The 22,861-nt window shown below is 42.3% G+C and overlaps 1 protein-coding gene across 2 annotated transcripts in view; it reads right to left on the bottom strand.

Moving 5' to 3' along the window:
• mospd2 (motile sperm domain containing 2) overlaps positions 1-22,861 on the bottom strand; it is a 129,925-nt gene that overhangs the window by 93,607 nt on the left and 13,457 nt on the right. For both annotated transcript variants that reach the window (XM_063051034.1, XM_063051033.1), the window contains exons 3-4: positions 6,480-6,635; positions 1,838-1,924 (exon numbers count right to left, since the gene is read on the bottom strand). In XM_063051034.1, the coding sequence (XP_062907104.1) occupies positions 1,838-1,924; positions 6,480-6,525 (133 nt within the window). In that variant the 5' untranslated portion in view covers positions 6,526-6,635. The remainder of the gene's footprint in view (positions 1-1,837; positions 1,925-6,479; positions 6,636-22,861) is intronic.

Genomic DNA, 22,861 nt, shown 5'->3' with positions numbered 1-22,861 from the left:
TTGCCAACCATGATTCCTTCACCCTACCATAATTTCCCGGCCTCAATGAAACAAAGCTCTCCAGATCCCCATGCAAGTGCTCCATAAACAACCTCCACATTTCCGTTGTACATTTCCAAGTAGACCGGTTCCCAATTTACATTCCCAAGTTCCGCCTAATAGCATAAAAACTCACCCTCCCTCAATTAAATGCTTTCCCGTACCATCTGCTCCTAACCCCGTCCAAGGCAATGCTAAAGGTCAGGGAGTTGTGGTCACTGTCTCTGAAACAGTAGACGTCACTGCCAAGAAAGCTCACTGACGCCGCTACTTCCTCAGAAGGCTAAAGAAACTTGGCAGGCTCAGTCATCTCTTAACAATATATATTTATGCTCTATAGAGAACATCCTATCTGAATACATAATGGCCTGTTTTAGCAATTGCCTTGTTAATGACCACAAAAAAACTGCAGAGAGCTGCAGGCACAGTTCAGCAAATCACAGAAACCAGCCTCCCCACAATGGACTGTCTATGCTTCTCACTGACAAAAGAAAATCTGCAGATGTTGGAAATCCAAACAACAAACATAAAATGCTGGAGAACTCAGCAGGCCAGGTAGCATCTATGGAAAAGAGTAATCAGTTGACATATCAGGCTGAGACCCTTCAACAGCGTCAATATAGAATTTTGGGCCCAATAGTTGATAATTTTTTACTCAGATATTGGACAGCCAGCAGCTATCTCAAAAGAAAACTCATGTTTTTTTGTGTGTGTATCAACAGGAAATGGAAATAAATTGCACAACGCAATTTTTAATGTCATCTAGTTTAAGACAAACAGGACAAGTCTCAATTTTCTTTCAATCAGAGCACAAATCTGAATTTCATACATTTCTAAAAGTAGGCAGCCAGCAGAGTCAGGTCCCAAATCTGAACGAGAGACAGGTGTTGTCAAAAGGAGTTTGTGATGAAAATGATCCCTTTAACAGCGGTCAGGAGCAAATAAAGTGTTATGATGCAAAGCAGATAATAGGCCATTCTTGAAAGATGTAAGACTATATGTTTTAAAATGAAAATTATTTTTCTTTAAATTAAATGGGTAATAAATTCATATAAAAGAGCATTACTTATAAGAAAAAAAGGATTCTTTGATGCAGTCCTGATGAAGCGTCTCGGCCTGAAACGCCAACTGTTCACTCTTTTCCATAGATGCTGCCTGGCTTGCCGAGCTCCTCCAGCATTTTGTCTTTGTTGGTTGTATACTTCTCATTGACTCAGCAAATCAACCAACATGATCAACAAGCTGCATATCATGCAGAAGGTACAAAAGCCTGAAAGCACGTACCACTTGGCTCAGAAACTGCTTGTACCCTGCTGTTATAAGACTATTAAATAGTCCTCAAGTACAAATTGGACTTTTGACCTCAATCTACATTATGATATTGCACCTTACTGTTTACCTGCACTGCACTTTCTGCATAGCTGTTACACTTTATTCTGTATTGTTATTGTTTTACCTTGACCTATCTCAATGCACTTTGTAATGACCAGTATGCATTTCAAGTTTTTCCACTGTATCTTGCTATATGTGATAACAACAATAAACAGATTCTAAATTTTCCAATCCTGCCTTACTTAACCAAGTAATATCTCATAAAATTTCATATTATTGGCTGCAATGAAAAGAGGGAAATGTAATCCTAAGAGGGCAGAAACATTTTGTGTCATCAGTTGAAAGAAAACATAACCAGTATTTCCTCAAACCTATTTCAGTATTCAATTCGGTCATGTATGATGTGTGCTTAACTTCATTTATCCACCTAATGTGCAAATTATACAGCAAACAAACTGAAACTCACATATTTTGTTGCCTTCTTTATCGTATCCATGAAGGTAAACAGCTCCAGTTTCAAAGGTCCATTTAGGAAGATTGGACTCACTTAAATCTACAAGTATACAGAATAAAAATTATTTTCCCATTGCCTCTACAAGTCAACATGTTCTTAAACCTAAGATTTCTGGGAATGACTTCAAAAATATGATTCACAAATTATATACAACACCATGATGAAATTATTTAGTCTCTCATACAGTTATTAAGGCATTGTAAACTGAAGGGGAAAAAATTACAACCAGGGTTATCAGTTGAGAATTCTCATTGTGAATTCAATTGAAAAATACAAGGTCAAAAAATTTAAGAGATTAACAGATCTGGACCAAAAAAAGATCACTTCTACAGACAACCAGTGCCTGTTTTTCCTGATTAATAAAAGAACCCTCAGCTGAGGTCAACTCTATGCACCTATTCTTAAGGGGGTGGGGGGAATACCCCAAGTAGTGGATATGGCCCAGTCCATCACGGGTAAAACCCTCCCCAGCACTGAGCACATCTACACGGAGCGCTGGCGCAGGAAAGCAGCATCCAACATCAGGGACCACCACCACCCAGGTCATGCTCTCTTGTCACTGGTGCCATCAGGAAAGTGGTATAGAAGCCTCAAGATCCACCAAATGAGGTTCAGGAACAGTTATTACCCCTCAACTATCAGGCTGTTGAGCTACAGGGAATAACTACACTCAACTTCATTCCTCTCATCACTAAACTGCTCCCACTTTCAAGGACTTCATTTCATGCTCGTGATATTTATTTTACTCTAATTATTAGTTTTTCCACCTTTCTTTTTGTATTTGCACATTGGTTGTTGTCTGCCCTGTTGGGTATGGTCTTTCTTTGATTCTATTGTGTTTCATGTATTTACTGTAATTGCCCACAAGAAAATGAATCTCAGGGTTGCATAGAGTGGCACATAAGTGCTTTGAATTTTGAGGTCAACTGGCTAATTTTAGATTTTGAAATTCCAGTGTCTTCAGGTGTAAAGAACAACAAATATTCATATAAAACATGGGTCATTAATATCTGTTAACATGGAAACATAGAAAACCTACAACACAATATAGGCCCGTCGGCCCACAAAGCTGTGCCAAATATGTCCTTACCTTAGAAAATACCTGGGGTTACCCATAGCCCTCTATTTTTCTGAGCTCCATGTACCTATCCAGGAGTCTCTCAAAAGACCCTATTGTATCTGACTCCACCACCGTCACCAGCAGCCCATTCCATGCACTCACCAATCTCCGTGTAAAAAACTTACCCCTGACATCTCCTCTGTACCTACTTCCAAGCACCTTAAAACAGTGCCCTCTTGTGCTAGCCATTTCAACTCTGGGGAAAAAACCTCTGACTATCCACATGATCAATGCCTCTCATCATCTTATGCATCTCTGTCAGGCCACCTCTCATACTCTGTCGCTCCAAGGAAAAAAGGTCAAGCGTGCGGGTCTGTGCGTGTGTGCCTGCATGTGTCCCGTGCATGCATCCATGATGATGGATTTTTCATGGCTCTTTCCAAGGTGGGGGGAGAGAGGGGGAGGGGGGAGGGGGGAGGAGAGGAAGACTGTGTATCGCACCACTCCCCACATAGACATTTTCGCAGCATTTTCACTTTGTTACACGAGGTCGAGTTGCAGTCTCGACACTCAACCCGGCACGGATGGAAAGCGTACTTGGGAGCGGACCCGACTAGTTTCAAATCCGGGAACCTCCACTCCCAGGACCGGCACCGATGTTGTTGTGCCACAGCCGACCCCACTCAACCTATTCTCATAAGGCATGCTCCCCAATCCAAGCAACATCCTTGTAAATCTCCTCTGCACCCTTTCTATGGTTTCCACATCCTTCCTGTAGTGAGGCAACCATGTACTGAGCACACTACACCAAGTCCCACGATTGATGAAGGCCAATGCACCGTATGCTTTCTTAACCACAGAGTCAACCTGTGCAGCAGCTTTGAGTGTCCTATGGACACGGACGCCAAGATCGCTCTGATCCCCCACACTGCCAAGAGTCTTACCATTAATACTATATTCTGCCATCATATTTGACCTACCAAAATGAACCACCTCACACTTACCTGGGTTGAACTCCATTTGCCACTTCTCAGCCCAGTTTTGTATCCTATCAATGTCTTGCTGTAACCTCTGACAGCCCTCCACACTATCCACAACACCCCCAACCTTTGTGTCATCAGCACATTTGCTAACCCATTCCTCCATTTCTTCATCCAGGTCATTTACAAAAATCACAAAGAGTAGAGGTCCCAGAACAGATCCCTGAGGCACACCATGGTGACCGACCTCCATGCAGAAAATGACCCGTCTACAACCACTCTTTGCCTTCTGTAGGTAAGCCAGTTCTGGATCCACAAAGCAATGTCCCCTTGGACACCATGCCTCCTTACTTTCTCAATAAGCCTTGCATGGGGTACCTTATCAAATGCCTTGCTGATATCCATATATACTACATCTACTGCTCTACCTTCATCAATGTGTTTAGTCACATCCTCAAAAAGTTCAATCAGGCTCGTAATGCACAACCTGCCTTTCACAATGCCATGCTGACTATTCCTAATCATATTATGCCTCTCCAAATGTTCATAAATCCTGCCTCTCAGGATCTTCTCCATCAACTTAGCAACCACTGAAGTAAGACTTACTGGTCAATAATTTCCTAGGCTATCTCTACTCCCTTTCTTGAATAATGATACAACATCCGCAACCCTCCAGAACCTCTCCCGTCCCCACCGATGAAGCAAAGATCATCACCAGAAGCTAAGCAATCTCCTCCTTCACCTCCCACAGTAGCCTGGGGTATATCTCGTCCTGTCCTGGTGACTTATCCAACTTGATGCTTTCCAAAAGCTCCAGCACATCCTTTTTCTTAATATATACATGCTCAAGCTTTTCAGTCCACTGTAAGTCATCCCTACAATCGCCGAGGTCCTTTTCCGTAGTGAATACTGAAACAAAGTATTCATTAAGTACCTCTGCTATCTACTCCAGTTCCATACATACTTTTCCACTGTCACACTTGATTGGTCCTATTCTCTCACGTCTTATCCTCTTGCTCATCACACACTTGTAGAATGCCTTGGGGTTTTCCTTAATCCTGTCCATCAAGGTCTTCTCATGGCCCCTTTAGGCTCTCCTAATTTCTTTCTTAAGCTCCTTCCTGCTAGCCTTATAATCGTCTAGATCTCTATCATTCCATAGTTAAATCAGGCTTCAAAAAACTCATGAAAGTAGAGCTATTATTTTAAACAACGAGAATAATTGAACTTAATTACTTAATTATCTTAGAATAACAAACTTTTATTTTGAAAATTACATATTAAACAAAGAATTTGGTCTTTAATGTGCTGGTTTAAATATATATTAACAAATCATCCATTAATTTTGCAATTAGCTTTATACTTCCAATACCAACAATGATTCATTCAAACTGTGTTAAATTACGGAACTGTGAAACTGAAAATCAAAAGATCTACCATAGTTATTTCTTCTTACTAAATGACAAAATGAAACTTCCACAATACTTCAGAAAATTAGTCTGCTCAAGCAATTTCTAAAGTGATCATAACAATTACAGCACGGAAACAGGCTGTTTCAGCCCTTCTAGTCCGTGCCGAACTCTTACTCTCACCTAGCCCCACTGACCTGCACTCAGCCCATAACCCTCCATTCCTTTCCTGTCCATATAGCTGTCCAATTTAACCTTAAACAACAACATCGAACCTGCCTCAACCACTTCTGCTGGAAGCTCGTTCCACGCTGCTACCACTCTCTGAGTAAAGAAGTTCCCCCTCATCTTACCCCTATGTTCAGTTTAGCAATAATTAAATTACACTATTTTGACATTAGTCTTTCCCCAAGTTTTGTGTAAACATTTGTTTGGCACAGGAACCTACCTCCTTCACATTCATACATGAAATTACAACAATTGTGTTCACAAATAAATAAATTCTTGGTTAAAAATCCTATCAAAGTTCTAAAAAAAAAATTACAAATCAAATTACAGCACCAAATCACTTACTTCTGTTACTAAGGAAAGGATGCCTGAAGTCTGTTTATCTGACAATATCCAAAATAGATTTTAAAAAAACTTCGAAGTTTTAAATTCAGTAGCTGGATAAAATCAATCCAGGTTGTGTGCTACACGAGGAATAATATATAACACTAATATTTTGAAGATTGTACATTATGGTTTTACTTTAAAATCCTCATGCACATCTCTTAAGCATAATCTTTTCGCTTACTGCTACATACTGGAATTGGGCAACATGTACCTTTCCCTACCCGCACACTGCCAAGTAAAGATCCAAATAAAGGACACTGAAAGGTGGTTAACCAATTATTTGTCCATTGTGCAATCTTGGCAAGTACAAAACAGACATCACTGCACTTAATAAAAACTGATTACAGTATAATTGTTTAAGATGCCACCAAGTTGTACAGTATTTGAATGAGCGGCCATGAAAGAATTACAAGCTTTTAGATATGCTTTTCATTCATAGGCTGAAATGCAGAAGTATTCTTAGAACCTGGTTTAAAGGTCTACTGGGAAAATTTGAAGTAAACAAAAATTTCACGTTGCCGACAACTTACCATGAACAGAAAATTCTTTTCTCCATTGAAAACTCTCATCAATCATTTTCAAAGTATCATCCACATTGTCATGTCTCCATTGCAAATAGCTCTCAACCCACACATCATCTTGTTTTAATCTTTCAACATCTCGAGAATCGTATTTCTCAGTTTTATCTACAGAAAAAGAAAACCATATTAGTAATGTGAAGAAACCCTTCCCAAACATAATTAAACTGGTCATCAGTCATATTGATCTGTATTTTTGTATTAGTGAACCAAGGTTCATTACCTTTCTACCAAGTCATACCATGCAAGTCCTCAGTCCCTGCTAAATCTCAAATGTCTGTAAATTCATTCATTAAGTTCTACTCTGCTTACATTGTCATATCTCTCTGCAATGCTTCAGGGTCAAATAGAGGTAACAACATAGTTGTAAAAGTAAATTTCAAATGAAGTCTATTTGCATTAATACTTAAACAATAGCTGACAAAGTGGTGTGGGTTCCAAAGGTGACATACATAAAGCACACCAAACCAAACTGCAAGAATTCTGACACATAATGTAGCAAGAATGCAAATACAACATGGCAAATAAGAGATAGATATTATATTTTTTTAAAAACAACTACTCTCTTGGTGTAACACACATAAAAATTGCTGGTGAACGCAGCAGGCCAGGCAGCATCTCTAGGAAGAGGAGCAGTCGACGTTTCAGGCCGAGACCCTTCGTCAGGGCTAACTGAAGGAAGAGTGAGTAAGGGATTTGAAAGTTGGAGGGGGAGGCGGAGATCCAAAATGATAGGAGTAACTTTGAATTTTAGTCATTGAACAGCAATTTCATCTATACAAAAACCTCAAACAAAAGTGAATATTTTCAGACACCAAACCTAAAAGCAATTGATGACACTTTATGATTAATTAGTAACCTGTGTTTAATCTAATTCCTTATTAAAAAGGCTTTATTAACAGTCCATTATATAGAACTCATTAAAAACTGTTGTAAAGGCATTAAGGATCCCGATAAAATTTGAGAAGTATTAAATTTAAAAATGCACAAATCTTTGAGACTACTCAAACCAACCTAGATCAAGTGAAGAATTCTCCCCAATACTTCCTTAATCCTCATCTGAGACCCAGGACTATAGTTTCCAGGATTATCCCCATCTCCCTCTTGAATAATGGAACATTAGCTACTCACCAGCCCTCCAGGATCTCCCCTGTGGCTAGTGGCTAGGGTGAGCATGAAGATACTGGTCAAGACACCAGCTATCTCAATTCCTGCCTCTCTAAATTACCTGAGGTATATCCCATCAAGTCCTGGAGACTCAGCTACCATAATGAGCTTTAAGAAACCTAACGATGCCTCATTTATCTCAAAATGCCCTGGCATATTAGTATGTTCCACAATTATATCCCTTTCGTGCATGTCCTCCTCATTGGTAAATACTGATGCAAAGGACTTATTTAGGACCTCACCCACATCCTCCACCTTCAAACACATGTTCCTCCTTTATTCTTGAGTGATCCAACTCACTCCCTAGTTATCCTCTTGCTCTTAATTCAATGCCCTAGGGTTCTCTTTAATCCTACTAGCCAAGGATTTTCATGGTCTCCTCTGGCTTTCCTAATTTTTGAAGTTCTTTTCTGGCTTCTTTATAATCCTGAAGGGTTCTGTTTGATAACAACAGGAATTCTGCAGATGCTGGAAATTCAAGCAACACACATCAAAGTTGCTGCGTTCACCAGCAACTTTGACGTGGGTTCTGTTTGATTCTAGCTTCCTAAGCTTTACACACTTTTCCCTTTCCTCCTTAATTAAGTTCATTACCTTTCTCAACATCCAAGGTTCTCTTGCCTTGCCATCCTTATCTTTCATTCTGACTGGAACGTACCTGTCCTGTACTTTACGCAGCTGGTCTTTAAACATGCACCACATGTCAGATGTGGACTTGCCCAATATACTGCCCAGAGTGAATGAACCTATATAGACTCAGTGGTTTAGCCTTCCATGTCCATCTGAGAGCAGCTGTGATACTGTCCCTGATTAATACAGCAACTACCCTCTTTTATCGCCATCTATCTTCTCTAAAATGTCAAAACCCTGGAAGATTAAACATCCATTCTTGCCTCTCTCTCAAACGAATGCTCACAACATATGCATAGATCAGTACATGGGACCAAGTTCATCACCCTTAACCAACTAGAGAGCAGGCTATTCTGGACTGGGTTTTGAGCAATGAGGAAGGGTTAATTAGCGATCTTGTCGTGAGAGGCCCCTTGGGTAAGAGTGACCATAATATGGTGGAATTCTTCATTAAGATGGAGAGCGACATAGTTAATTCAGAAACAAAGGTTCTGAACTTAAAGAGGGGTAACTTTGAAGGTATGAGACGTGAATTAGCTAAGATAGACTGCAAATGACACTTAAAGCATTGACGGTGGATATGCAATGGCAAGCATTTAAAGGTTGCATGGATGAACTACAACAATTGTTCATCCCAGTTTGGCAAAAGAATAAATCAAGGAAGGTAGTGCACCCGTGGCTGACAAGAGAAATTAGGGATAGTATCAATTTCAAAGAAGAAGCATACAAATTAGCCAGAGAAAGTGGCTCACCTGAGGACTGGGAGAAATTCAGAGTTCAGCAGAGGAGGACAAAGGGCTTAATTAGGAAGGGGAAAAAAGATTATGAGAGAAAACTGGCAGGGAACATAAAAACGGACTGTAAAAGCTTTTATAGATATGTAAAAAGGAAAAGACTGGTAAAGACAAATGTAGGTCCCCTACAGACAGAAACAGGTGAATTGATTATGGGGAGCAAGGACATGGCAGACCAATTGAATAATTACTTTGGTTCTGTCTTCACTAAGGAGGACATAAATAATCTTCCAGAAATAGTAGGGGACAGAGGGTCCAGTGAGATGGAGGAACTGAGCAAAATACATGTTAGTAGGGAAGTGGTGTTAGGTAAATTGAAGGGATTGAAGGCAGATAAATCCCCAGGGCCAGATGGTCTGCATCCTAGAGTGCTTAAGGAAGTAGCCCAAGAAATAGTGGATGCATTAGTGATAATTTTTCAAAACTCATTAGATTCTGGACTAGTTCCTGAGGATTGGAGGGTGGCTAATGTAACTCCACTTTTTAAAAAAGGAGGGAGAGAGAAACCGGGGAATTATAGACCGGTTAGCCTAACGTCGGTGGTGGGGAAACTGCTGGAGTCAGTTATCAAGGATGTGATAACAGCACATTTGGAAGGCGGTGAAATGATTGAACAAAGTCAGCATGGATTTGTGAAAGGAAAATCATATCTGACGAATCTCATAGAATTTTTTGAGGATGTAACTAGTAGAGTGGATAGGGGAGAACCAGTGGTTGTGGTATATTTGGATTTTCAAAAGGCTTTTGACAAGGTCCCACACAGGAGATTAGTGTGCAAACTTAAAGCACACGGTATTGGGGGTAAGGTATTGCTATGGGTGGAGAATTGGTTAGCAGACAGGAAGCAAAGAGTGGGAATAAACGGGACCTTTTCAGAATGGCAGGCGGTGACTAGTGGGGTACCGCAAGGCTCAGTGCTGGGACCCCAGTTGTTTATAATATATATTAATGACTTGGATGAGGGAATTAAATGCAGCATCTCCAAGTTTGCGGATGACACGAAGCTGGGTGGCAGTGTTAGCTGTGAGGAGGATGCTAAGAGGATGCAGGGTGACTTGGATAGGTTGGGTGAGTGGGCAAATTCATGGCAGATGCAATTTAATGTGGATAAATGTGAAGTTATCCACTTTGGTGGCAAAAATAGGAAAACAGATTATTATCTGAATGGTGGCCGATTAGGAAAAGGGGAGGTGCAACGAGACCTGGGTGTCATTATACACCAGTCATTGAAAGTGGGCATGCAGGTACAGCAGGCGGTGAAAAAGGCGAATGGTATGCTGGCATTTATAGCGAGAGGATTCGAGTACAGGAGCAGGGAGGTACTACTGCAGTTGTACAAGGCCTTGGTGAGACCACACCTGGAGTATCGTGTGCAGTTTTGGTCCCCTAATCTGAGGAAAGACATCCTTGCCATAGAGGGAATACAAAGAAGGTTCACCAGATTGATTCCTGGGATGGCAGGACTTTCATATGAAGAAAGACTGGATGAACTGGGCTTGTACTCGTTGGAATTTAGAAGATTGAGGGAGGGATCTGATTGAATCGTATAAGATCCTAAAGGGATTGGACAGGCTAGATGCAGGAAGATTGTTCCCGATGTTGGGGAAGTCCAGAACGAGGGGCCACAGTTTGAGGATAGAGGGGAAGCCTTTTAGGACCAAGATTAGGAAAAACTTCTTCACACAGAGAGTGGTGAATCTGTGGAATTCTCTGCCACAGGAAACAGTTGAGTCCAGTTCATTGGCTATATTTAAGAGAGAGTTAGATATGGCCCTTGTGGCTACGGGGGTCAGGGGGTATGGAGGGAAGGCTGGGGCGGGGTTCTGAGTTGGATGATCAGCCATGATCATAATAAATGGCGGTGTAGGCTCGAAGGGCCGAATGGCCTACTCCTGCACCTATTTTCTATGTTTCTATGTTTCTATTACACTCCCAGCATTAACATACATACACTTCAACCCATCTGTCCCATTGTACTTATTACCCCACTCCCGCAGTTTCTTATTAGTCATGGCATCTACCTTTCTCTCAATCCCTCCAATTTCTGACCTGGTGCTCTGGTTCCCACCTCCCCCACCCCACCAAACTAGCTTACACACTCTTGAGGAAGGCTGGCAAACCTCCCAACTAGAATATTGATTCCCCTCCACTTAAGGTGCAACCCATCCTGCTTGTACAGGTCACCCCTGTGCCAGAAGAGATTCCATTGATCCAAGAATATGAATCCCTATATTCTGCAGCAGTTCCTCAACCACTCATTCATCTGATCTGCCTTTCTAAACCTTCCCTGAGTAGCACGTGGCACCAGGAGTAATCCAAAGATTACTTTAAAGGCGCGAGAGCAGGAAGGGGTTAAAAGAGCAAGTCTCATTGCTAGTGAGTTTCATGTTACAGGAGCAACAACAAGAGTTGGAAGGAATTAAAAGTGCAAGTCTCATTGATTAGCTGTTTAGGCAGCAGATGCTAATATGAAGAAGGTAAGCTTAAGGGGAGCAGTAATTGCAGGAGTGGCTCAGTGCAACAATGGGACCTTGAGATATTGGTGTGAAGAGGTGGAGGAAGTGAGTGGAGACCAAGTTGAGGTTTTGGTAAGGTCTCTCTCTTATTGCACTGTTAGATCAGTGGGAATGTCAGAAAGGACGTGGTATACTCTTGCAGGAAGTGTGGGAATTCAGGGAGATCTGTGTTCCTGATGGCTGTGGCTATGAGAAGTGCAAGACTTTGGAGACTGCGTTAGATAATTGGAGCCAAAACAGGCAGAACTCTGGATCATTTGGGAGGCTAAGGGGTTGACGGGGAGTATTTAGAGCTGCAAGAAAAAGGTTTGTGAACCCTTTGCAATTATCTGGTTTTCTGCATTAATTACTCATAAAATGTTACCTTATCTTCATCTATGTCACAATAATAGACAAACACAATCTGCCTAAACTAACAGCACTCAAACAATTGTACTTTTCATGTCCTTATTGAACACATCATTCACAGTCCAGACTGAAAAAAGTATGTGAACCCTTGTAGTTAATAATTGGTAGAACCTCCTTCAGCAGCAATAACCTTCACCAGATATTTCCTGCAGCTCAGGGGTCCCCAACTTTTTTGCACTGCGGACCGCTTTAATATTGACAATATTCTTGTGGACCAGCCGACCGGGGTGTGGGGGTGGGATGGGGGGGGGGTAGGATTGCCAACGGACAAGAGTAGCAGTCAAATACGTTGTGTTTACCCAGAGAAAGACTACAATGACCATGAAGCCCTGCACGGGCACCAGTGCGCATGTGTGTATCCGCCGATTTTTTTTCCTGCAAATCACTTTTGGCAATTCTGTCCAGGAGGGAGGTGGGGGGGGTGGGGTGTTAATCATGACTGGAATACCGGTGATAACTGACTAATACACTCAATTTCATTTCTAAATGGGTTTATCTAACGAATTTAATATTAAACAAATTATTTTCCTCGCATGAATACAGTGATGTCAATTATCGGGGCAGACAGGGGAGCTTGAAGTAAGTGTTGAACGAACTTCCAGTAGAAGTGGCAGAAGCGGGTTATTATCATTTAAAGAAAAATTGGATAGGTATATGGACAGGAAAGGAATGGAGGGTTATGGGCTGAGTGCAGGTCTGTGGGACTAGGTGAGATTAGCGTACGGACTAGAAGGGCCGAGATGGCCTATTTCCGTGCTGTAATTGTTATATGGTTATACAAGTCACTTATAAGTCAATAGCATCATAACATTTTAAGTAATGTTTGGATATTAAACACACAGCACATATTTTCCCCACATGAACATATAAAATCATTGCAACACATCAATATCGCTGAATCAGTGGGAGCCCTGGGCTTGTTCCCTGCAACAACACGATGATGGGAGACAGCGATACTCGAAGGGGGTTCCTTGTGTCCAGTTTATTCTGCAATTTAGTTTTCATTGCATTCATTGCAGAGATATGTTGGAAATGGAAGCAACGTTTTCAGTGCTTTCGTGGCTATCTCAGAATATTTAGCCTTGACTTTGATCCAGAATGCCGGGAGAGATGTTATATCAAACATACTTTTCAGCCCATCGCCATTTGCAAGCTCGAGGAGTTGATCTTCTTCCCGCGCTGACATGGATGACGCGCAGGTCATGACCTCGCATGCGTAATGGCTCAACAGTGGCCGTGACAGGGAATGAAGAAGGGTACAGCTGACTCCTATCGCCAAATCATATCGTTTCCTTGCATCCCAGCAGCACATGCCTTGCGGCCCAGTGGTTGGGGACCACTGCTGATCAGACTTGTACAACAGCAAAGAGGAATTTTGGACTATTCCTCCATACAAAACTGTTTCAGTTCATGCAAGGTATCCCAGAAATATTGATGAACAGTCCTCTTCAGGTCATGCCACAACATCTCAACTGGACTCTGACTTGGCCATTCCAAAACATGAATTTTCCTATTTTTTTAAACATTCTATTGTTTATTTACTCTCCTCTGGTCCCTCATTCTCATTTGTTGCAGGTGACCTCTCTCTCCCTCACTAATGAGAGTGGACCTGTCTGTGATACCAAAGTGTTGTGATGGACTGTTGATGGACTCCAGATCATGGAAGCTTTGGGGGCTTTACTATTGCTTGCATGGTGGGGGGGGGGGGGTCAGTGTTTTTGCTGCTGCTTGTACATGAACGGGGGAGGGGGGCATTGGGGGTTCTGATTTTTTTCTTTTAATCTGTTCTTTTTTCTGTTTTGTGGATGTTTTGAAGATTAATTTCAGGATGTACACTGTATACATTCTGATATTAAATTGAACCATTGAACATACAGTATTGTGTTCAGTTATGGTCACCTCAACACTAGAAGAATGTAAAAGGTTTAGAGGGTGCAGAGAGATTTACCAGGATGTTGCCTGGACTACAGAACACATCATATAAGCAAAGGTTGAATGACCAAGTGTTTTCTGAATAGAGTGAATGAGAATGAGAGGTTAAAAGATTGAGGCACAGATAGTGAACGGTCAGCATTTATTCCCCAGGGTGGCAATGACCAATACTACAGAACAACTATTTAAAGTGAGTGGAAGATACTTGGACACATAAGACATGGGTCTTTCAGAGTGGTAGGTGCCTGGAATATACTGCCAAGAATTGTGGTAGATGCATATACCAAACATCGCCAGCTTGGTATCAGCTCATCCCTCTGCAATTGGACCTTGGACTTTGACTAACAGACCCCAATCAGTTAAGTGAGAAAACCTCTCCTCCTCCCCTCTCACCCTGAACACCAGCATGCCTCAAGGCTGCGTGCTGAGCCCTCTTCTGTACTCCCTTTTCACTTATGACTGCGTTCCTGTACATGGTTCTAACTCCATAATCAAGTTCGCAGACAACACCATGGTGGTCGGCCTGATCAGAGGGGATGACAAGACGGTCTACAGGGACGAGGTCCAGCACCTGGTTGCATGGTGTGCCGACAACAACCTGGCCCTTAACACCCAGGAGACCAAGGAGATCATTGTGGACTTTAGGCATGCTAGGAGCCACTTCCACGTCCCCATCTACATCAATGGAGCTGTAGTGGAGCATGTATCAAGCTTCAAATTCCTTGGTGTCCACATTTCCGAGGATCTCACCTGGTCCCTGAACTCCTCCATCCTGATCAAAAAGGCGCAACAGCATCAAGAAAGCTCACCTCCGTCCCAGGATACTGACGGACTTTTACCACTGTACCATTGAGAGCATACTCACCAACTGCATCTTAATGTGGTATGGCAATTGTCCCGTATCGGACCGCAAAGCACTCCATCGTGTGGTGAAAACTGCCCAGTCGATTATCAGCACCCAATTGCCCACCATTGAGAACATCTACCATAAATGCTGCCTGGGCAGGATGAAAAGCATTATCATGGATGCATCTCACCCTAACCATGGTCTTTTTACTCTCCTCCCATCCAGTAGGCGCTACAGGAGCCTCCGCTCCCGCACCAGCAGGCACAGGAAGAGCTTCTTCCCTGAGGCTGTGACCCTGCTGAACCTCACATCACAGCGCTAGGCAGTATTGCACCCATATTGTACTGTCTCAGTACTTTTATATTTGTGTGCTGCAGCACTTTTTATTCGCAGTTATTTTGTAAATAACACTATTCTTTGCATTTCTGGTCAGATGCTAACTGCATTTCATTTCCTTTGTATCTGTACTCGGCACAATGACAATAAAGTTGAATCTAATCTAAATCTAATCTAATATAATAGTGATATTTTAGAGATTTATTGGGTCTATAGATGTAAGAAAAATCGAGGATTATGGGCCATACAAGGAGAGAAGCGTATTAGAGGTTGGCACAACACTTCGAGCCAAAGTGTCTGTACTGTTCTCTTTTCTACTACTACTTCTACTGCTTTTCAACATCTTTTCCAAACTCCTCATGCTACCTGTGCAGGACCTCTTCCCCCTTCCTACCCATGTCACTGGTGCCAGTGTGCACTACTCACTCTCCCACTTGAGAATGTTCTGCAGTTTCGAAGATATCCTCAAACCAAGCACCTTGGAGGCAAACACCATCCTGGTATCTCTTTCATGGCTACAATCTCCTGTCTGCACCGCTGATTAATGAGTTCCCCCTCACTATTGCTCTGCCTAACTTTACCCTTCCCTGCTGGGCCTCAGAAGTGGTCACATTGTCACGGACATGACTGCTGTGGCTGTGACCTGATAGGTCATTCACCTCAGCAGTATCCAAAGAGATTTTCACTGAAATGGTCACACCCATGGTACAGGCTGCAGACTGATGGGTGATCATCAGGATATGCAAGGAGAGTTGGTCGTCAGTGCAGGCTTCCCCTATTGCCATTCGCCTTAGTAATAGGGGAAGCCTGCACTGACGACCAACTCTCCTTACATATCCTGATGATCATTCATCAGTTTGAAGCCTGTACCATGGGTGTGACCATTTCAGTGAAAATCTCATCCATGAAGCCCACAGCTTCCCAGATAATAACGAGAACGTCAACTCCAGTTCCCGGACCAATCTGTCAGCAGCTGCAGATATGTGTTCTTTCTATAGTTGGAGTTGTCAGGGGATAGAAGTTCCCTGACTTCCCACATTTTGCAGGAGCAGTATTCCACTACCCCACTGATTCCCAACAGGGTGGTTACGTGTCCTAAGGGGACAATAGGGGAAATAGAAGTCATGGGGGGAGGGGGAGTAAGCAGCATCTCAACTTGAGACACTAGACCTGATCTTCTATTTATAGAGCAGGCACTTCCCCCCCCGGCCCCACCAAAAAAAAAGGATAAGGCACTGGAACTCAGGAAGAAGCTTAGCTCTACAGGCTATGAGCACTCATTGTCATAATGCCTCTGAAACTCAGCAAACTCATCCAATCTTACCGACCAAACAGCCATTATTGGGGATGCATAACATAAATTAGCAACCAGGGTACTCAACAGTTCCCCTTGACTCATGGCACGTAATTAGTTCATGCAATTTAACAGCTGCTAAGTTAAGTACACTCTCTCAACTTTCTCTACGGATCTACAGAAAACAGGTCATGCAGCAACACTGCACTGATCGGAACTAAATGTTGAATAGAGCCAATCAGTGAACCTGCCGACCAAGGATTCCTCTGAGGTGTTCAAAGAAACTCCAGCTTCATAAGTGCAGTTATTTGTTACATACCTGGAATATGGTTTTATTCTGTTCCAGTCAGATCAACGACACCTCATGTGCCTTATTTGTAATACTGCACTAATGAAGCCATGAAATCAAAAAGATTGCAGGAACACTTCCGTAAAAGACACCCTGAAAAGGCTACTTATGATATTACTCAGTTCCAGAGATGAAAGAAGCATTTGAAAAGTGTTGCCCACTCATTATTTGCCAAGAAAGTTAAAAATGACCTTGATAGTGGTTTCATTGTTTCTTATAACATTTCCAAAATGATAGCAAAGTGGGGAAGGTCTCATACAATTGGTGAACAATAATGCCTGCTGTATCAGAACTGCTAAATTGTGAGGATTACCCGATGTGGGTTTTCTTAGAAGCTAATTCTGTTAATAAATTCTCTATAATTTCTTTTCTTGGATCCTCACTTCCTTTGTCTTTGAGTAAGTTAACTGATAACCTGATAGTTTAACACACTATGAGGATTTGGATACAATTCCAAAAGTATTTTGGCTTATTGAGATTTTCTCTTTGAGTCCCATTTTCTCTAATTATTTTTTTTTAAACCCTCCATGATTGATGTGGCTTTTAAAGAATGGGATAGGTTAGGTATTAAATGCTTTCAGGACTTGTTTGTAGAGGGAAGTCTTTTCTCATTTGAACAATTGTGAACTAAATATAGTTTACCTAAAACTCATTTTTTTCAATCTACAAATAGAGATTTTTTACAGTCTCAAATAAGTACATTTCATAAAAGTCATGATAAGAATCTACTAGATGTAATTTTTAATCTGAAACCTTTTTATAATGGATCTATATCTAATATTTATAATTTGCTGTTGGGAATGAGAAGTGTTCCTTTAGATAAAATTAAAAATCTTTGGGAACAAGATTTACAGACTTCAGTTTCTGAGGAAACTTGAAATCAAATCTTTAAATTGGTCAACACTTCATCGTTATGTGCCTGTCACTCTCTCCTTCAATTTAAAGTGGTCCATAGGGCCCATATGACTAAGGATAAGTTGTCTTGTTTTTATTTAGATACATCTCCGTATTGTGATAAATGTAATAATGGAGAAGCTTCACTCATTCATATGCTTTGGACATGTCCAAGTCTTGGAAAATATTGGAAAGTATTTCAAACCTTTTCAATACTTTTTAAAGTAAATTTCAAGCCTAATCCTTTGACTGCTTTATTTGGTATTGTTGGAGGAAAGGATATTATTTTGCTATCTGATTTGCACATTTTGGCTTTTATGTCTCTAATGGCCAGAAGGATGCTTTTGCTTAAATGGAAAGATTTGGCCCCTCCTATTCACGCCCAATGGTTACATGATGTGATGTCATATTTAAATTCAGAGAAGATTCGATGTTCAATCTTTGAATCTGATCAAGACTTTCAAACATTGTGGCCTTTTCTGAATTATTTTAAAAACCTTTGATTTGCTGTTGAGGTACAGATGATGACTAACAATCTCTTTTCTTTTTTCTTTTTTTTTCTACTAATCAGCTTCGGTCTTGGTAGTGGGTTAGATTTTTTTAATATAATAGAATTATTATTTTTCAATGCTACGAACTAATTGACTTGTACAAATATAGGGTAAGGAGTCTTTATACACGATTTAGCTCAATGTATTGACATATATATTTTTTTCCCTGTACTCTGTATTCATATAGATACACACAGGTGTCCCCTGCTTTTCGAACGTTCGCTTTATAAAACCTCACTGTTACAAAAGACCTACATTAGTTACCTGTTTTCGCTGACAGGTGTTTTCACTGTTGCGAAGAAAGGCAGCGCGCGCCCCAAGCAGCCGCTCTCCCCCGGATTCGAAATGGCATTCTCGCCAGCATTGCTTAAACACGTGCCTGTGAGCATCTGTTAGCAAGATGAGTTCTAAGGTATCGGAAAAGCCTGAAAGAGCTCATAAGGGTGTTACACTTAGCGAAAAACTAGACATAATTAAGTGTTTCAATCGTGGTGAACGAAGTAAGGACAACGTGAGTTTGGCTTGTGGAAGTTGACGAAGATGACGTTGAAGAGGTTTTGGCATCTCATGACCAAGAACTGATAGATGAAGAGCTGATGCAATTGGAAGAGGAAAGGGGAACAATCAAAACCGAATTCAGTAGCAAAAGTGAAGTCGTCCAGGAACTGAACGTGAAGCAACTACGTGAGATTTTCGTTGCAATGATAAAGTACGACTTTAATTTTGAAAAGGTACGTCAGTTTAGGGCATATTTGCAGGATAGTTTGAGTCCTTACAAAGAACTGTATGACAGAAAAATGCCCGAGGCTCAGCAGTCAAGCAAGCCTTCCACATCAGCCACAGCAGACGAGGAACTTCCACCTTTGACATCGAGGCAGGCAGACAGACATAGGAGAAGATGAGCTGCCTGCCCTAATGGAAACAGACGACACCCCAGTGTCCCACACCCCTGGGCCGCGGACAGATACCGATTCGCGGAGAATGCAGCGGTAGCCGGGAGGCACACAGCACATCTTTAAGAAAAAAGCCAAAATAAACAAGCTAATTAATTAAGTGCAGCCCGGCACGTAAATGTTGGTCCAAATCAGAGGCGATTGTCGATTGATAGATAGATAGATAGATACACTTTATTAATCCCGAGGGAAATTTAGTTTCGTTACAGCCGCACCAACCAAGAATAGAGCGTAAATATAGCAATACAAAAATCCCCAACAATCAAACACCAAAATGCAAACTATGCCAGATGGAAAATAAGTCCAGAACCAGTCTATTGGCTCAGGGTGTCTGACCCACCACGGGAGGAGCTGCACGTTCGATGGCCACAGGCAGGAACGACCTCCCGTGCCGCCAAGTGTTGTATCACAGTGGAATGTGGCCGAAGTCCAACAGTGAAAAGTTCAATATCCAGTCTGCAAACACGTTCCTCGATCGCAATATACCCCGGATTGCACCATCCGTTGTTAGCCAGAACAGTAAGCACCCAATTCCTTTACACTTACTGCTCTCAGTGCACTTCCGGTCAGCCAGAATGGTATTACCCACCGAACTCCTCTTCTCCAAAAGTCCCTGTTGTCTCGACCTGGTCCTCTTTCCTCGGCTTTGTGATCCCCCTCTGTGTTTTCCTCCGGATTTCAGCAGGGGTGTCCGCCGCTCTGTTCACTAAGCCAGCCGGTCTTTGCTGGTCCGTGGAATACACAATGTGACCTTGCTTCTGCCCCGCGTGTCGGGATGCAACCATTTCCAGCGCTAAAGAAAACCCAAATAAAACTCTCTCTACCAGCATGTTAGAGAGGGTGCAGCTTCGACGTATTACCGTGAGAAAAAAAATAACGTAAATTAAAAAGTAAGAAGAAAAAAGTAAGAATAGATCGGAACGGCTGTACCAGGCTGCATGCACGACCGGCGCATGCGCAATTGATCGCATTGCGACTGCCTCTGATCTGGGCCGACACTTACGTGCCGGGTGGCACCTAATTAATTAGCTTGTTTATTTTGGCTTTTTTTTCCTGAAAGATGTGCTGAGTGCGTTCCAGCTACTGCTGTACCCCTGCATGCTTCGCGTATCGGTCGGCAGCCCGGAGGGTGGGGGCCACTGCATCACCCAAACTCCGACGATTCAGCCTAACACACCATCATCAGTGTGCTCGGCAAGCTGTCTTCCGGATTCCTGTAAGTGATACTACACTGTACATACATTATTTCTACTTTATATAGGCTGTGTATTTTTACATGTTACTTGGTATGATTTGGCAGCTTCATAGCTTCAAGGTTACTGGAGAGAGTGTTTTTGCCAACAGCGCTTGCGTGAGATTTTCTGCCAAGAGTGCTTGCGTGAGATTTTCGCTACGGAGAACATTGCCGGCAATTAGTATTTCTACTTTATATAGGCTGTGTATTTATCATATCATTCCTGCTTTTACTATATGTTACTGTTATTTTAGGTTTTATGTGTTATTTGGCATGATTTGGTAGGTTATTTTTGGGTCTGCGAATGCTCACAAGATTCTCCCAAATTAATAAATGGTAATTGCTTCTTCGCTTTACGACATTCCGGCTTACGAACTGTCTCATAGGAACGCTCTACCTTCGGATGGCGGGGGAAACCTGTATATAAATTAATAAAAATATTGAAAGAGAAGTGCTCACCAAAATGGATATCAGTATTTTAAACGCAAACAACAGGAATTCTGCAGATGCTGGAAATTCAAGCAACATACATCAAAGTTGCTGGTGAACGCAGCAGGCCAAGCAGCATCTATAGGAAGAGGCACAGTCGACGTTTCAGGCCGAGACCCTTCGTCAGGACTAACTGAAGGAAGAGTGAGTAAGGGATTTGAAAGCTGGAGGGGGAGGGGGAGATGCAAAATGATAGGAGAAGACAGGAGGGGGAGGGATAGAGCCGAGAGCTGGACAGGTGATAGGCAAAAGGGGATACGAGAGGATCATGGGACAGGAGGTCCGGGAAGAAAGACAAGGGGGGGGTGACCCAGAGGATGGGCAAGAGGTATATTCAGAGGGACAGAGGGAGAAAAAGGAGAGTGAGAGAAAGAATGTGTGCATAAAAATGAGTAACAGATGGGGTACGAGGGGGAGGTGGGGCCTTAGCGGAAGTTAGAGAAGTCGATGTTCATGCCATCAGGTTGGAGGCTACCCAGACGGAATATAAGGTGTTGCTCCCTACACAACTCCCTTGTCCATTCGTCCCCCCCATCCCTCCCCACTGATCTCCCTCCTGGCACTTATCCGTGTAAGCGGAACAAGTGCTACACATGCCCTTACACTTCCTCCCTTACCACCATTCAGGGCCCCAAACAGTCCTTCCAGGTGAGGCATCACTTCACCTGTGAGTCGACTGGGGTGATATACTGCGTCCGGTGCTCCCGATGTGGCCTTTTATATATTGGTGAGACCCGACGCAGACTGGGAGACCGCTTTGCTGAACATCTACGCTCTGTCCGCCAGAGAAAGCAGGATCTCCCAGTGGCCACACATTTTAATTCCACATCCCATTCCCATTCTGACATGTCTATCCACGGCCTCTTCTACTGTAAAGATGAAGCCACACTCAGGTTGGAGGAACAACACCTTATATTCCTTTTGGGTAGCCTCCAACCTGATGGCATGAACATCGACTTCTCTAACTTCCGCTAAGGCCCCACCTCCCCCTCGTACCCCATCTGTTACTCATTTTTATGCACACATTCTTTCTCTCACTCTCCTCTTTCTCCCTCTGTCCCTCTGAATATACCTCTTGCCCATCCTCTGGGTCACCCCCCCCCCGCTTGTCTTTCTTCCCGGACCTCCTGTCCCATGATCCTCTCGTATCCCCTTTTGCCTATCACCTGTCCAGCTCTCGGCTCTATCCCTCCCCCTCCTGTCTTCTCCTATCATTTTGCATCTCCCCCTCCCCCTTTCAAATCCCTTACTCACTCTTCCTTCAGTTAGTCCTGACGAAGGGTCTCGGCCTGAAACGTCGACTGTGCCTCTTCCTATAGATGCTGCTTGGCCTGCTGCGTTCACCAGCAACTTTGATGTATATCAGTATTTTAAAAGCAGTTTCTCTGAATAATAACTCTGTAGCTCATCATATTGATGAAATGAGTGAAGAAACTGAGCATCAACTGTTCACAAAGCTACAAAAAGCAGAAATTGGGATATAACTGGATGAACCAACTGTACAAAACGAGGCATTGCTAATGGCATATGTCCGGTTTATCAAAAAATGGAAAAGTTTATGAAGGGATTCCCTTGTGTAAAGAGAGAAAAAAAATAGCAACGGAGAATCAATCTACAAGAAGCTCAAAGTGTATATTGAGAAAAATATTTCAATTAGGAACATGATTTCTTGTGCAACAGATGGAACACCATGCATGAGAGGTTACCATGCTGGCTTAGTGGCACTTATGAAAAACAAAATTCCAAGTCTGTTTGCAATCCATTGTGTAATTCATCAACAATATCTTGCAGCCAAAAACCTCAATCAGCGACTTTTTTCAGGCATGACTCTTGTAATATCTGCTATCAAATTAAAGCTCATCCATTCAATACAGAATATTTTGCCAGTTATGCCAAGATAACGATGAAGAGTTTGAATGATTGCTACTTCACACTGAAGT

Source organism: Mobula hypostoma, chromosome 6 (assembly GCF_963921235.1).
Source record: "Mobula hypostoma chromosome 6, sMobHyp1.1, whole genome shotgun sequence".
In the NCBI taxonomy this organism is placed as follows: Eukaryota; Metazoa; Chordata; class Chondrichthyes; order Myliobatiformes; family Myliobatidae; genus Mobula; species Mobula hypostoma.
Note: the sequence above shows the minus strand (reverse complement) of the source record. Positions and strands in the feature narration are given on the sequence as shown.